Genomic DNA, 14858 nt, shown 5'->3' with positions numbered 1-14858 from the left:
AGGCTACCTCTTTTTATTATATTCCTACATTTTTTGTGAACCCTCCATCATTCCAACAAATTGAAGAAAGATACAAATGCCATTTCTTGATCGGGTGTTGCTGCATGGTCCTTCAGTAGGCAAAGCCCCATTGGGCACTTGTCAGAAGCGTGTCCTATCTGCCCTCACATCTCGCCGCATCAAGCGTATACGTGATGAAAACAGGTATCCTTTGTTTCACAATCGGAATAAAGAGGATACTGCAAAGAAACGGCGTCAAATTACGCTGGAATTCTTACAGTAATCCTTTGCTTCTCAAATGAATTAAGCCTGCACATTTTGCAGCGTAGTATTTTCATTACTACGATGTTTGGCGGATTGATACAGAGGTCAGGTGATGGGGTTGCAGAATTTATGGGGTGACGCACGCTCTCCGCTATAGTCACATCGATATGCTAATGAAATGCGGTCAAATAGTCTAATAATGAGATTCTGGCATTTTACGCGAAAGCGCAAAAGCTGCGGTATTGTACAACAAAGCACGCTATCTTAGGAGTGCAGCCGTGCGGCTATAGCCCATTCATATGGATGGGACGCGGGATAATATGAGCTGGCATATGGGTTATGATTCAATGCCGCTATTAAGACGCAACATGTTGTTCAGATGCGATTGAAGCGCGTCCATCAGTTGAACGACCTTAGCACACTTTCATGAATGAATGCATTGTGTCCATCCGCTTTTGGAAAAAAAACATGTTGTCATCTTGCTAGTGTGAGTCCTTGTTAACCACAAAAGAAGAAACTGGTTCAATTCCATTCATTGAAAAATCCCCGAACCCGCTTGTAATACATGTACATGTACATGGATGATGATAAATTGATTCTGATAACTTTCCTCAGGCTAGCTGTCGCACTATTTCTTAAGAATTGGAATCCCCCGGCCATCTGTTGCGCGTTTTTTCTCTCAACAATTGCGATCTGAAGTAATCGCTACTTTTCTGGGATTCATCAAGTAATTTTTGACATTTGCCAACACAAACATGCATCCCTTGAAGTTCTTCAGAGAATTTACAAACACCTTGGCTTTTGAGTAAGTGAAAGAACTCAACGGGTCTTTAGTTTCCCTTCCTAAAAAAGTGTTTTTTTCAAAAGTTTTTAAGTATTTACATGTTAGCATGTCTTTACACGACACTAACCCATTAAACCCTTCTTAAGTTTATGTTTACCTCTGTTCGGGTGTACTGATTGATTTTTATTTGAGACAAACAAGGCAACGGGCCTACGCTTTCATGGGTCAAACTTTAAACAAGGAATGAGTCTTTATTCAAGTCAAACACTATGCTTTTGTCGAAAAACAGTTTGTTTACAAATGATGCAACCTTTGATTCGCTTACTTACTTGATTATCGTTGAACTCGACCTTAAATTGTCCGAGTGTTAAACAAGTAGTGGCCAAGGTTTGCAGGGAACCAATATAATAATTTGTTTCCAACATAGACAAAAATAGATTTGGACAAAGCATGAGTCGCGAACTCTAACTGGTAAATCAAAGAGAACTACACCTCGGGTTTACCTGAAATAATGTTTCAATACATGTATGGAGGAGATGTCCTCCGTAAGCATGCTTGGAAATGTCTCACATCTGATAGAGAGTGTCTTCGGAACGGGATAGCTGTCTGACACATCCGTACGGGTGCTGGCAGAGACGGACACTTCTCCAAAGGAATAGATCCCGTCCCTTACTATAGGAATACCTATATACGGCTTTCAAACAACATTTGGCAAGAACGAATAGGTTAGGAAGCCACTTAGTTTACGGAGCAAGATGGGAAAACGAAAAGGTAAGTTTGTGCCTCTTTTGGTAAGGCGGTTGATCCGAATCCATGAAAAGGTTTATTCACTGCAGCCTTCATGTATGCGAAATTCCGTAGAAATAAAGGTTTATGTAAAAGGTGACGATGGTCTTCCCTGATAAATGTAATTGGTAAAGCGCAATGATGATGATGATGGATGATCGTCTTCTTTTTACTAAAAAGATTTTCTTCAGATCGTAACTTTAATTATTAATAATTCTGTGCTGCAGGAACAAAGAAGTTGTTCCCTCCAATCGACTACACCGGGGCCGCAGGGCGGCGAACCGAGCTAGACCGTGATACCCTGATGAAGTTGGCTGGGAATGAGGTCGAGTACCGACGGAATCTTCACTCCTACAGAAACGAGCTGGACAGAAATATTCAGCTGATTGTCAAAGATCAACGAAGAGTCAGGCATTCTTTGGGTCGTTATCACAAACGAATGGACCAGATCCGTAGAGAAAGAACTACGCAACTCCGAGAACGGACCAATGCCCTTGTTGCGCGCATCGAAAACGAAAAGCATGCCAGGGAATCCAATATTGCCGCTACAGAAGATGCTATTCATGCCGTTGATGAGATAAATCGGATTGAAGATAGGCCTACTGCTGAAGCAGAAGAAGAGGTAGATGATGTCGACTTTGAGTCACAAGCCTCGGTATCAACCGACGGAAGCGACGAAGATGAAGATGAGAATTCTGGGAGAACAAGCTGGCAGGCGAAACGACGCGCTTCTGAAACCGACAAAGTTTTCACGGTAATCAAGCTTTCAGATGGCACCAAGAGAATTGTTGCCTGTACGAAGCCAAAGCTGCAGCGGCGGCCATCTTTGACTGAATCAAAATCGCCTGATCGAACGCGGCGGGTGTCCAAACATGTTGCCTTCAACTTTCCCAAGAGGGATTCGATGGCGTCGTCAGCGTCGGAGACGATAGAATCCTTGGAGAGAAATGCTTACATCACCTCCGTAGTGGAGGGAGGAAAACAAATTACCATGCCATCATTAAAATCCGGCCCAGAGAAATTAAAGGAAGCGTTTAACACGAAATCTGTGCCAGGGTCGATGAAACAAGTCACCGCATCCAAGTCTAAAATACTTCCAACCTTTATTGACCTGTTACGGTTAAGAAGCATTCCTCATTCGAGGCTTTTGAAAACGCTTGATAAGTTTCTCATTCCTGTTCAAGACGGCAAAACTACTTCGCTTTTGAAAAACAAACAGGCCAAACATGTCAACTGTGCGAATGGACCAGAACGGACGCGAAGAAAGTTCTTGCCAGCTCTGAAGCCAGCTGAGTCGCTTGATTCAAATGTGAAAATGTCACAGAAGGTGGAGCAAGTGCAACGGGGTGCGTTCAGTTCTTTAAATCTACCGCCTTTGGTTGGAATGGGTTATGATATGTATAAACGAAAGGGGAATGATTATGTGCGGCTATCAAAGCTTGAAGGACCCAAGGAGGTCAGCTGGCAACGGGCAGTTTCAAGCGTTAGGCTGTGTCATCAACTATAGGTATACAGTTACGAGGGAACAGACTTGCCTCAGCGTGACGTGTTTGGTTGTTCCCAATATATCAGCTCCGTGTTTAACGAAAGAACTAGACCGACAAAGAAAAAATGTGTCGATCTCAGTATATTGTCAACAACTGGCCGGTATTCGAGGATGTTTCCTATCAATTAAATTATCTTCGATTGCAGCGACGATGTTCATACCTTTCATTGTCACTCCGTCATCATTATCATTAGTTTTATGTCCGGCGGTCGTTTTTCGACGACGGGGGGAACGAACGGAGGAATTCCAGGCAGTGCCATTCCACGTGTTTCCATGAGACTTGGAGGGGAGAGTCGTACTGTAGCGATCAGTAGTGATACTGGTCAATAAAACTTTTCCTTTAAAAAATATTTTGAACCTAATTGACTTTGAACACATTAATCTTCAAAGGTAAATGCAAACCAACTTCCGATGCAATTCAACATTCATCTTACGATTTAATTCAATTACCCCATGCAATTCAACGTATTTTGCCCACTTTAAATTTCCCTTGCATAAGAGTCTTGCAAATGAAGTACATTTTTGTGGCACTTTACTGGTGAAGTACATTGCCAATTAAGTACAGTCCACGCGCCACCTAGCGGCTCATTGTGGCATAATCATGGCCGATTCGGAAGAGGAGGAACAAAATGTTATGGTAAATTTTCCTCGTATTTCTCTACTTTCGGCCTGATTATTCCATTAATCCATTGCCTGAATTGAAGTTCCAACAATGTACATAATTTCTAATGAATAAAACCAATAATTTTGCCTAGACGAAGTCTTACTTCGCTCTTCTTGATGGGGTCTGTCTGCTACTTTCTTGTTTTGGTTGTGTATACATGCATACAATACATTACATGTACATAACATAGTGATGTACACACATCACATGACCATGACAGTAACTCCTCACTTGATATCACTATACTCTATACTATCTGCCATGCCTGTGTGCGGATGTGAGGGAAGCCTACTTTACTTTCAATGTGTGAATTGTAGTGTGACTGACATGTCATCTATAATTAATTTATACTATACTAATGTGTGTGCTTCATCATCGGGCATGAGGATGATGTTCAATTAGGCCTAGGCCTATATGAAATAGGCCTCCGGCTCCGAACAATTCTTGCCCTACTAGTGTCAGGAAAACAACGCTAATTGGCAGGTCTTCATGCATGGGCGGCGAAAGTCAAGGATGCCAGAATATAAACAGCATTGTGCAAAAGGCACAGAATGTCTACATCAATTCTTCATTATTCCAGTACCGAGAATTCCAATGGCTGCTGAAAGAAGAAGTGCAAAGCGTATTGAGTGAAGCGCAGAGTATCCTCACAGTAAGATTTGACAATTGTAGAGTTGATCTACTTCAGTGCAGGCAAATGCAATTGAAAATACACAAGTGCCAATATTTACTGTAGAGTTTCTGATGTGATAAACAGCAGAAAAACTGATCATCAAACCTTACTCGCCTACACCATGTACTGAGCTTGTATGCTTATGACGTTCGTCACAGAGCATATCGAACTCTTTTGATATTCAAAGGAGATTGCGGATACTTGAACAGGATTATTCATGCATATATCTAAAGTAAAAATATGGCAAAGCACTTACAAGTAAAATCAAATGTGAATCAGGTGCAAGTGCTGTACATTACTATATCTATCTATCTTTATTATCTCAAAATCTTTCATTGGTCAGTGTTGGTATGATATAATTGCTTTGACCTTTCACGAATTACAGGAGTGTTGCAGGAGATTTGCTGTCCAGAACATTAATTATGGAGATGAAGAAAACCTGGTGCAGCCTGAGAAATTCCTGCTGTCTAGCTCAAAGTGAGTTCAATTCCATGAATACTTGCTATATAGCGTGCGCTACTGAAGTTCCACTAAATGAAGCTTATTTGAAGAGTCTGAATGAACTGCATTCCAGTGACAAATTTTCACTAGATGGTCACTGGATAACACTGGATGTTTTTAACATCTACACTGATGGAACTCATGACATGAATTAGTCTCATTTGAATGCTTGTAAGTAGCTTGATTCATTTAGTTCAGTGTGCAGCTGATGTAAGTTTTTGCAAAATGTATGATGTTTGGAGTATGAACTCAGTTGGAACTTGGAGATATGGGGGTGTTTGTTTATTAGGCCTAGACATACATTTGCATGCACAATTTTCTGATTTTTCAAGACTCCCCCCATGTATGCATGTGTACATTAGAGCCCAGACTCCCACTTGCAAGTGATTTGATAACTTGTTATTTCCTATCCAGTGGCTCATCCAATGTGAAATGTATGGTGACGCTGATGGCAGATTCCATTTGTGAAGCTGTAAGTATTGAACACCAGCCCCTTTCACAGAGGTCACTGAAATATTGATGATAGTTTGTCACCGACCTTGAAAATGGTGAGGTGGGACACTTTTCCTGCTCAAATATTCATGAAGTTGTTTTATGATGGCCCCATTAGAGTGGTAAAGTTTGCAGGTGTTACTCTCATTATGTTGGAAATACCCAGGAATTGTTCAAATTGAATTGATTCTGTTGGCAACCTACCAGGACATGTGTACTCAGCCCATGCCTTCGTTGAAAGCCTAACTCTGTTCGTTCAAAAATTTGAAAATTGAACTTGAAAGTGAAATGTTCCAGTTGTGTAAAAGAAGTTCTCAATAAAAATTTCAACAAAGCTGTCAGTGTCTGACCCTGTGTGTAGTTTGGTGATTTTGTTCATATAGTATCTAATATCTATTTCTTTGTTTTTCAGGATATCAGCTTAAAAATCCATAAACAGCCAAGCATAGGTGTAAAGTCTGCTATCCAACCAAATGAACCATGGAGATTACATCAAGTAAGGTTTTTGGACACAAGTCTTCTTCTTCTGGGTTCTTAGCCTCAGATGGACAGACCTTTTCTGGTAACTAATGTTATCGTCTGTCATTCAGCATAGCGGGCTTTTACAGGTCAAGCACCATCGTACAGTAATGTTATTGTTGTCCCAGTCCTTGAATCAAAAAATTAAATTAGGGCACCTATTTTAGAGCAATTTTGGGCTTGGTGCTCGGAAAAGTCAAAAAATATTTGAGAGGACACAAAGACCATTTTGGAACTCACATACTGATCACAGGTAGTTTTCAGCTCTTTAGTGGAACCGTAGCACTTCCATTTCTTTTCTTCAGATACAAGATGCGGGTAATTACTTATGTAACGCTCTACTTCATATATGTGAAAAAGATAAAGATCACACGTTCAAGAGTGGCAGTGAAATCTTAACAGTGAGTATTGACATTTTGGGTTATATTTTGTGTTGGCAAGGGGGAAATATGGGGGCTATTTGTAAGAGGAACACCAAGTGGTAAACACATCATTGGCGCAGGTAGCAGATTGACCAGATTTAGATCCTAACCCGATGCAGGTGACGCTGATTGGCTACTGTCTTCATGTTGGGTCTTTCCTTGGCCATTGACGTACTTGTAGTCTGACAGCCCAGTATTTCAATAGGTTGGGCCAGGAATCAACGTAGCTCCTCCGATGTGACTCAGCAATCTTCTTTGGGCCAGTCGGTTAGACAGTAGCCTCAACTTCATTCTGTGGAATGTGATACTTATGCATCTGTGACAAAGAGTGTAAAGCTCCCAATCTTGAGTAATATAAAGATTACATGTGCCACCTGTATATCCTCTCAGTGCCAATGAAAACAGGTTGAGTTAAAATTTTGAAAGAAATTTCTGTCTTGTTTTCAGCTTTTAGATGAAGTGATACGGTTACTGACTCTAAGTAGAAGTAGTTTAGTGGTACCGAAGCGAAAAACACTAGAAGAGCTGGTACACAATAGATATATGGTGAGTAGTAACTGTCTGTTTGATACTATACAAGCATTGTTTATCTTTATGTGGTGTTCCCTATCTCACTCCATTGCTGTAAAAAGTCAAATAAACTATTATTTAAATTATTCTTTCAGAAAACATTGAACCCACCTGTACCGCACGACACGGTTCTCAGCTTTTACGTCCAAGCTCAGAAATTAATATTAGCTGTCTATCAACTCACTTTAAATCAGAATCAGAGGTATGATATTGGTGCTAGATATCAGGTACGTGCTCATTTTAACAAGGTAATCCCTAATTTGATCGATCAGGAAATTGAAGAAATTCTTGTGCACCCTGAGACTTGGGCAAGCGCAAACGCTGCCAGATGAAAAAGGTGATAAAACCGTATGTTAGTAAATATGACACACATTGATCTGTTCTTCTTTCAGGTGGAATGTGCTGTGCCATGGTTAAATGAAACAATCGTCCTTTTCACGCTTGCACTACAACTCTGTCAACAACTTAGAGATAAAGTAAGTTGAAGTGGCAGGAATGATGAAGCCATGTTTTGACTGTTTTTCGATAAAATACATTGTGTTTGTTGCTATTAAGATTTTGAAGAAGCAACTGAAATGGGCTTGTTTAAATTTTTTAGACCAGTGACCATCAAAATATTATGTCGAAATTTCTCAGTGACCATGTTTGAATTACAAATATATAGAAGTATTGTCATGAAACGATTATTTTCATAATCTTTTCCAGGTCAAAGTATTCATCAGGGAAGACCTCCACCCGACGAGTCCGAAATGTGATCGGCAAACCTCAGCATGTTGTGCCAATTCCTCCTAGCATAATGTGATATCATTAGTCATTAAGAACTGCTGTGTGAACCATGAGATTCCATGTTTGCTGGTGTGAATGATGAGTTTTGTCTCAAAAGGCTTTATACTGTATAGCCATCTTTGTGGCTGGAGGAAAGTTTAAGCAAATTTTTGGGCTACTGCATATGAATTTCTTCCATTATGGTTGAAAGGGCTGCTTGAAATTGACTGCCAACTTGTTTGTCATGTACAGACAATGCCATGTTGACCTCTATATATATTATATTAGTATATGGCCTTTTGCAGCAAAACTCTTCACATCTACCACAAACATTTCAGTGCATATTTGTATATAGTATTGACATTGCGTTCAAATCTGACGATTCTTATGAGGTTCTAATTCAACTGTTTTAAAGGACTTCGATGATTTAACAGACAAAGGATCACATTTGGAGACAATGGAGGCACAGTTGACCCAAGGTGGACACTTCCAAAAATTAGACTTCTGTTTTTAGCATGCTATGTCTTCTGAAGACCTGGTTTGGATCCATTGAGAAAGATATTCAACATATAAAAATGTACAGAGGAATTTAAGGTCAAATCGGAGTGCAAAAACCGATGCGTCTTGACTGATGTACTGTCCTTCGGGTGTCCTTTTTGAGATGTTTCTACTGTGTGTATTTACCTGTGATAAATTCAATGATTCCATTTCTTTGTCAGAAAAATTCAAAACGGACATTTGAGTTGTAATAATTACAGGCTTTGTGAAGAAATGGCATTGATTATGGAGGCCAGTTTGAATTTCTGTTGCATACATCATCAGGAACTTCCAACCAGTAAATAGTATTGAATGTATCTTGCAAAGAATGATTGCATGTAACTCACTTATTCTTGTGGAAATATCTATACCTCATAGCTCACTAATAATCCTGTATTACTTTTACGTGACTCAGAATGCGATTGGACAATGTGCAGTTTGTTTGAGTGTGTGTGCATCTGCGCGTGTGTGTGTAGGATAATGAATGCAATACGTCAAAAACAGCCTGTAAAATATGCTAACCTTCCATTCACTCATTGAACTATTTACCGAAACTATGACAAAATTCTCATCGTACCATGGGTCCATCATAGATTCTTAATGACGGAAACTGTTTCCTGTAGCTCCACCCTAATAGTGTTACGTGAGGCAACCAGTACCTGTGCAGTTCAGTATTGCTTCCTTTAATTGCCCTTCATGTAAATTGTGTCTGACTTTGACAATCAAATATTAATCACATACTGTATACCATGAAAAAATTTCATTGAACCCTTCAAATATCTTTTTCTAAGAGGGTCTCAGTATCATCTGTTTACTGTCCTCGGATGTGTGGTTAGGTTACACTCCTAAAGCAGTTGCAGCGTGCAAACACGGTCATCTCCGTTTTTTCAATCACTGCTTGGAGTGTAGGAATAGGTAAGCGTAGCAAGCATGGGAGGCAGAAAGAGGTGTTTATTCTAAAAATTAAGGGACTTTCTCACACGGTTAATTTTGTGGAGCCCCTTGGAAATGGCCTGGGATTTTCATTGTCCGATTCAAAGTTTTTTTCCAAGAAAGATTAGAAATGATAGCTATTATAGAGTCCCTTGACCATTCCTTTGAATATAACTCTTATAAGATGTAAATTTCTTGGCATTTATAATGAACCGAGTCCATTATCAATTTGCAACAATAAATTTGTTGCTAAATCTTGAATCGTATTGTCTTTGTGTGAATTCTTTGTAAGCAGCTGTCCTGTTCTTGACTATTGGACGTGGCATCTGTGATATTTGAAGATGCAGGGTTCCTAGATGTTGGCAAAGACATATTTTTTTCATGCAGCTAGCTAGAGTATGGAACTGGTGTTCTGCACACACATACTCCCAGCTCATTGCCCCCCCCCCCCCCCTGTGAGAACACAAAGGCAACTTGGTCACTCGATCACTGTGGAGAGAGCTTCAAAGATGCGATTGGATCCTGTTGTCCAGTTTAATTACATGATGGGGGCACAGACATGCAATATTGTTGATAGACTAAGCCAGGAATGGAGGAGCTAGCCCAATCACTGCCAGAGAGGAGTCTATGGGATTTGTCGCCAGGCCACTCCCCGGTTACTCTGGAAGACTTGAGCCTTCACAACTACCACAACAACGGAACGGGTGAAAGGACATGAACATGAATGCATGACATGCATGACAATGACATGCATGACATGCGTGATGAACAACGTTCATGTTTGCCTGTCATTTCTGTTTAGTTTTGTAAAGAAATTCTTCATTTGTGAGGTAAATTGTCTCCGATTTGTCGTTTTGCTGCTTTGGTTACAACTAACTTACATAGCACTTGTCATGACAACACTGTGAACGTCGTGGATACTGATTTTCAAGGGTTTTGCCGAGTTGTTTGGCGTTGCTATTTCAATCATTGTTCTCAGTTAACAGGGTGTCCCAGAAAAAAATGCAACAAGCACAACTTATTTTGGTAATGTCCTTGTTCCGATTCTAAAATCTTTTAAGTTATTATATTGTTGAATAAGTGTGATGATGGATATGTACTTGGTTGGTTTGTTGATGATTACTGACTAAAGACCAAGTGTCGGTGTAGATTGCAATGCATGCCACACCCAAAACTGGTAGTATAGTAGTGGTGTGGTACACACGTAGTAGAGGCCATGCAGACTCATGGGCCATCGGTATCAATAATCAAGGGCCTTTGGCAATTGAGGCATCCAGCATCTGACTGTTTAGAGTAGCAGTGTTAGCAATTCAAGTTTTAAGCAAAGATGGTCATGGGCGTCGTCCATCACTCCCACAAAAAAAACTGGTGGAAATTACTGGAGCGGGAGTGAGCAGGGGTGATTGTTCAGCTGACTACCTTCATGGTATTGTACTTGAAGTAAATTGGTTGTATTGTATGCATTCTAAAACTTACTTAGGTTTGAAATCTGTGCACCATACATGTACATAAGGAGTCCGAACATGTCCAACGAGGTTTAATACAATAGACTGATTGGTGCTGGTAAAATAAAGCAAACGCTGATTCAGTTCTGGAGGAAACTGCAAACATGACAAGGACTCATAAAATATGCATAAGACGTAAATACTTAAGTGGTTGGCAGACATTGTAATAACTTATAACACTGTAGCATTATAAATTTACAATTTGCATAACATTTCATAATAATACCAGTCAAAACATCCTCATGCCAATATGTCCTAATATACTTGTATTGCATTTATGAAGAAATATTTGTTTGATAGATCTGGGCTGGTCAGGAGACATACGTACCCGGGAGCTATCAGACTTTCACTCCTGTGGGGTTTCTCATGGGAGCTTGATTAGAGTGATGTCATTTATATGAGTTTAGGTTGGTTCGACCAGGAGAGTGATGTAGCACTCCATTATTGTGGTAGTTCATGAGATCACTCCTGTCTCCTCAGACTGGCCCTGATTGATGCGCTGTCTACTCTGCTTAAGAGTGGCCTCGGAGATCAGAAAAGTATAGTAAGATTCTTCTATTAAACTTATATTTTTTGCCTAATACTTCCAGGTTGGTGCATGTACAAAATGATGTAATGGTGTGGCCATTTTTATTAGCACGTTGACGCCGTATGACCAAACATGCTGTTTGTTTCATCACAGTTGTGTGTGACATCCTTTTGCAGTCACTGAGTGGGACATGTGAGAACTTTCACGCACTCACACTGTACAGGCTTACAGGTAAGTTATTCTATTTCTACATGATGTCTTGTGAATGTGAAGTATAAACGCTGGAATGCTAAGACCTGGAGGGTATAATGATGTCAGGACTTGGAGGCAAAGTTTATAGACTCACTGAAGTGTACGAGGTTGTTTTTGTCACATTACATGTATCTAATCAAGGGTATAGTTACAACCTTGCCTCACTGCAGCTGTTCCTAAATTCAGTTTTGACAATACATGTAAGTAAAATGTGCTATGAGAGTATCGTTCTGAAAACTATTTGTTGTTGGCTAATATTTGTTGTGCCTGGGGTGAAACATGTCTAAAAAGGCCCACGTATTTGTTTTCTTAAAGTGGAGGTCAAGGGTACTCTCACTCATGTTCACTGTACATGTAAGCTTAAAAACTGGTGGCTCCAGAAAACATAACACAATGCCATTTTGCCGAAACATTGTATTTATTGATTTGTGTCTTTGCACACAACACAATTTTTGAAATTTATATGCGGTACTTAAACCATGCTTGGTAGTATATGTTTAGACTATCATTTCGGAACAAACAGAGTAGGTCTATACAAATGTGCTGTTCTGTGGCAGTTGAGTTCTTTCTTATTGTATGTACAATTCTTAGCCATTGTACGAGTTGTAACACTGTTATTCATGTAAGTCTTTTTTATAAAACGCAAATGGAATGATGCACCAAATCCACATATCTGTCCTTCTGTAGAAAATTGACAATTCTTAGCCATTGTACGAGTTGTAACACTGTTATTCATGTAAGTCTTTTTTATAAAACGCAAATGGAATGATGCACCAAATCCACATATCTGTCCTTCTGTAGAAAATTGGTTAATCTATGCATTGAAATTGTCCTTGTTTTTTTGCAGGTGGTCAAATGATGGCACATTTTCGATACCGATGCTCACTCTCTATCATCCTCTACTTGATACTGTTTACAGCAGTTGCCACGGTCACCTTCTTGGTGATGCAGATGGTCTCATTAAACGGAGGAATTCCCACCAACAGTGAAAGTCCTGGTAAACTTGTCGCAAAGGGTCTCCAGATGGAAATCAGAATCCTGCCAACGCAAAGTAATAACAGTGACTATCTACGACTGCTAAAAGACAAGGTTCTATCTCACGTAATCAACACCAACGTGGATATGCCGAAGTTACCGATTGTCTACCTCGACAAGGATATCAAAAACATTTCTAAAATCACTAGTCAAGGTTTTCGAATCCCTCGTATTATTCATCAGACTTGGATAAATTATGATATTCCAGCAAAATTTGTTGAATTGGTTAAAACGTGGCACCAAGTCAATCCTGAATGGGAGTATTGGTTCTGGACGGATAACGATGCCGACGCGTTTATCAAAATGAAATATCCGCAGCACTACGACATGTATAAGAGATACCCGCAGAATATACACCGTGCAGATGCAATGCGTTATTTCATTCTGCACGAGTTTGGTGGATTGTATGCTGATATGGACATGGAGGCTCTGAAACCCTTTGATTACCTGTCTCATGAACATAACTGTGTCATTGCTCAAGAACCCTGGCTGCATACAGTGATATTTTGGCACAAAACACGGCTTGCGTGCAATGCTTTAATGGCCGCTAGGCCAAAGCATCCATTCTTTAGTCTGGTCTTGGAACGTTTGCCATCGAATGCAGCACGAGGTGGTAAGGGCGAGGTCATGGATAAAACTGGCCCAAAAATGATTGATCGCTTAGTTACAGAGTATGAAAGATCGAAGAAAAACAGCTACACAGAAAGCGAAACGTTATATTTAGGGAATCCAAATACCTTTTTACCAACTGTAGCACAAAATGCACTGAGTTTAGCCAAAGAGAAATGTGGGTCAAAACAGCCAAGTGCACTTGCGCAGAAAATTTGTGATCAGATGAAAAGGGAGAATTATGCAAATAAGCCTCCTCCTGAGGCCGTGACTGACCACAAGTGGGTTCATACGTATTATGGAATTGATAAGAACCAATCACAAAATTTATTCAAACTTGTGCCGCATGCAAAAAATATAAAAGAGATGCTGGAAAAAATGGCAAACGGGAGTAACTTATGACGAAAGGAACAGATCTAGCTCTCTCCTTTGTGTGGTTTAGTGAGTACTTTTGTGTACTGTAAGCCCCTTTATTTCTGCGGCCCTAAATGTGTGCGAAAACATGCTTTTCCTACAGTTTACAGTATTTCTGCTTATGGGCGCACTAGGGTGCAAGATCTACATTGTATTTGAATCGCAGAAAAGTTCTGTTTGACATGTTTTCAACATACTGTGTAGACGCTATAAGTACAAGTCTTTGAAAATTATAAGTGTTTATTGTACCCAAGGTGGCACATGGTGTACATATCAATTCGAGTAGTGCTGGCTGGTGATACTTGGAACATCATTGATAACATCTAACAGTGGAACCTTCCTCAGCAGTCACCTCTCTATTAAGGACACCACTCCGGAGGGTGTCCTTTTGATGGAGAGGTTCTATAGTATTATGTATGCGTGACCTGTGATTATGAGCAAGCAACAATCAATTTTATATACTTTGTTTTCAGAAATGTCCAGTTTGAAGTTTTGTTTGTCTAAGAAAGAGGCAAACTTCTGGTTGTCTTTCATATTTTGATGTGAAAAAATGCTCAAGTATGTATTTAAATACGATATGAAAACCCACCAAAGAGGCTAAATTTGAATTGCTACTGCAGTATCATTGTATGTTTTAAGAACACCCTTCAAAAGAGTAATTTTTATCACTGTAAATTGTGTCCAAAACGTGATGTTTTTCTGAATTAAATAGCTTTGTAACATAAATCTTTCTTTTAAATTCTTTGCATTGAACAATTGTCTTTGTCTATATGTGATGCAAATCTTGTTTGGAGAACCTCATTATTACCAGATGAACACAATGTTTTCATTTGAAGACTCGAGCACCACAGTTTTTCCACCATATATTATGGAAAAATTTACTGCTTTCCCAGGATGGACATGCAGGCCAGCTTCTCAAGTTGGAAGGCCTGCCCGATTCTCAACAAGAGTTTGTGGGTCTCAATAGACAAACTGTTGGGATTTGGGATAAACAGTTTGATCATTTTGGCAGGATCTGCTACAAGCAGTGAATGTGTTACTGTAAGGATTCACACTTA

General features: G+C 39.8%; 2 protein-coding genes across 4 annotated transcripts; both read left to right on the top strand.

Annotated features, from left to right (window-relative positions):
• The first annotated feature begins 3980 nt into the window (after positions 1–3980).
• On the top strand, positions 3981–9820 carry LOC135483764 (protein rogdi-like). The gene is made up of 10 exons (XM_064764793.1): positions 3981–4017; positions 4625–4696; positions 5103–5194; positions 5633–5690; positions 6123–6206; positions 6535–6630; positions 7099–7197; positions 7317–7448; positions 7614–7697; positions 7927–9820. Exons 1-10 carry the CDS (start codon positions 3982–3984, stop codon positions 8011–8013), a joined length of 840 nt encoding a protein of 279 aa, XP_064620863.1. The 5' UTR covers position 3981; the 3' UTR covers positions 8014–9820.
• A 385-nt stretch (positions 9821–10205) lies between these two features.
• Positions 10206–14526, top strand: LOC135483763 (uncharacterized). 3 transcript variants are annotated; one of them, XM_064764790.1, is made up of 3 exons: positions 10206–10286; positions 11552–11721; positions 12590–14526. In XM_064764790.1, exons 2-3 carry the CDS (start codon positions 11613–11615, stop codon positions 13786–13788), a joined length of 1308 nt encoding a protein of 435 aa, XP_064620860.1. In that variant the 5' UTR covers positions 10206–10286; positions 11552–11612; the 3' UTR covers positions 13789–14526. The 3 variants fall into 3 exon arrangements, with proteins under 3 accessions (XP_064620860.1, XP_064620862.1, XP_064620861.1); XM_064764792.1 differs by lacking the exons at positions 10206–10286; positions 11552–11721 and adding an exon at positions 11878–11942; XM_064764791.1 differs by lacking the exons at positions 10206–10286; positions 11552–11721 and adding an exon at positions 12417–12478.
• The last annotated feature ends 332 nt before the right edge of the window (positions 14527–14858 follow it).

This window comes from Lineus longissimus, chromosome 2 (assembly GCF_910592395.1).
Source record: "Lineus longissimus chromosome 2, tnLinLong1.2, whole genome shotgun sequence".
In the NCBI taxonomy this organism is placed as follows: domain Eukaryota; kingdom Metazoa; phylum Nemertea; class Pilidiophora; order Heteronemertea; family Lineidae; genus Lineus; species Lineus longissimus.
This window is presented reverse-complemented; position numbering and strand designations above follow the sequence as displayed.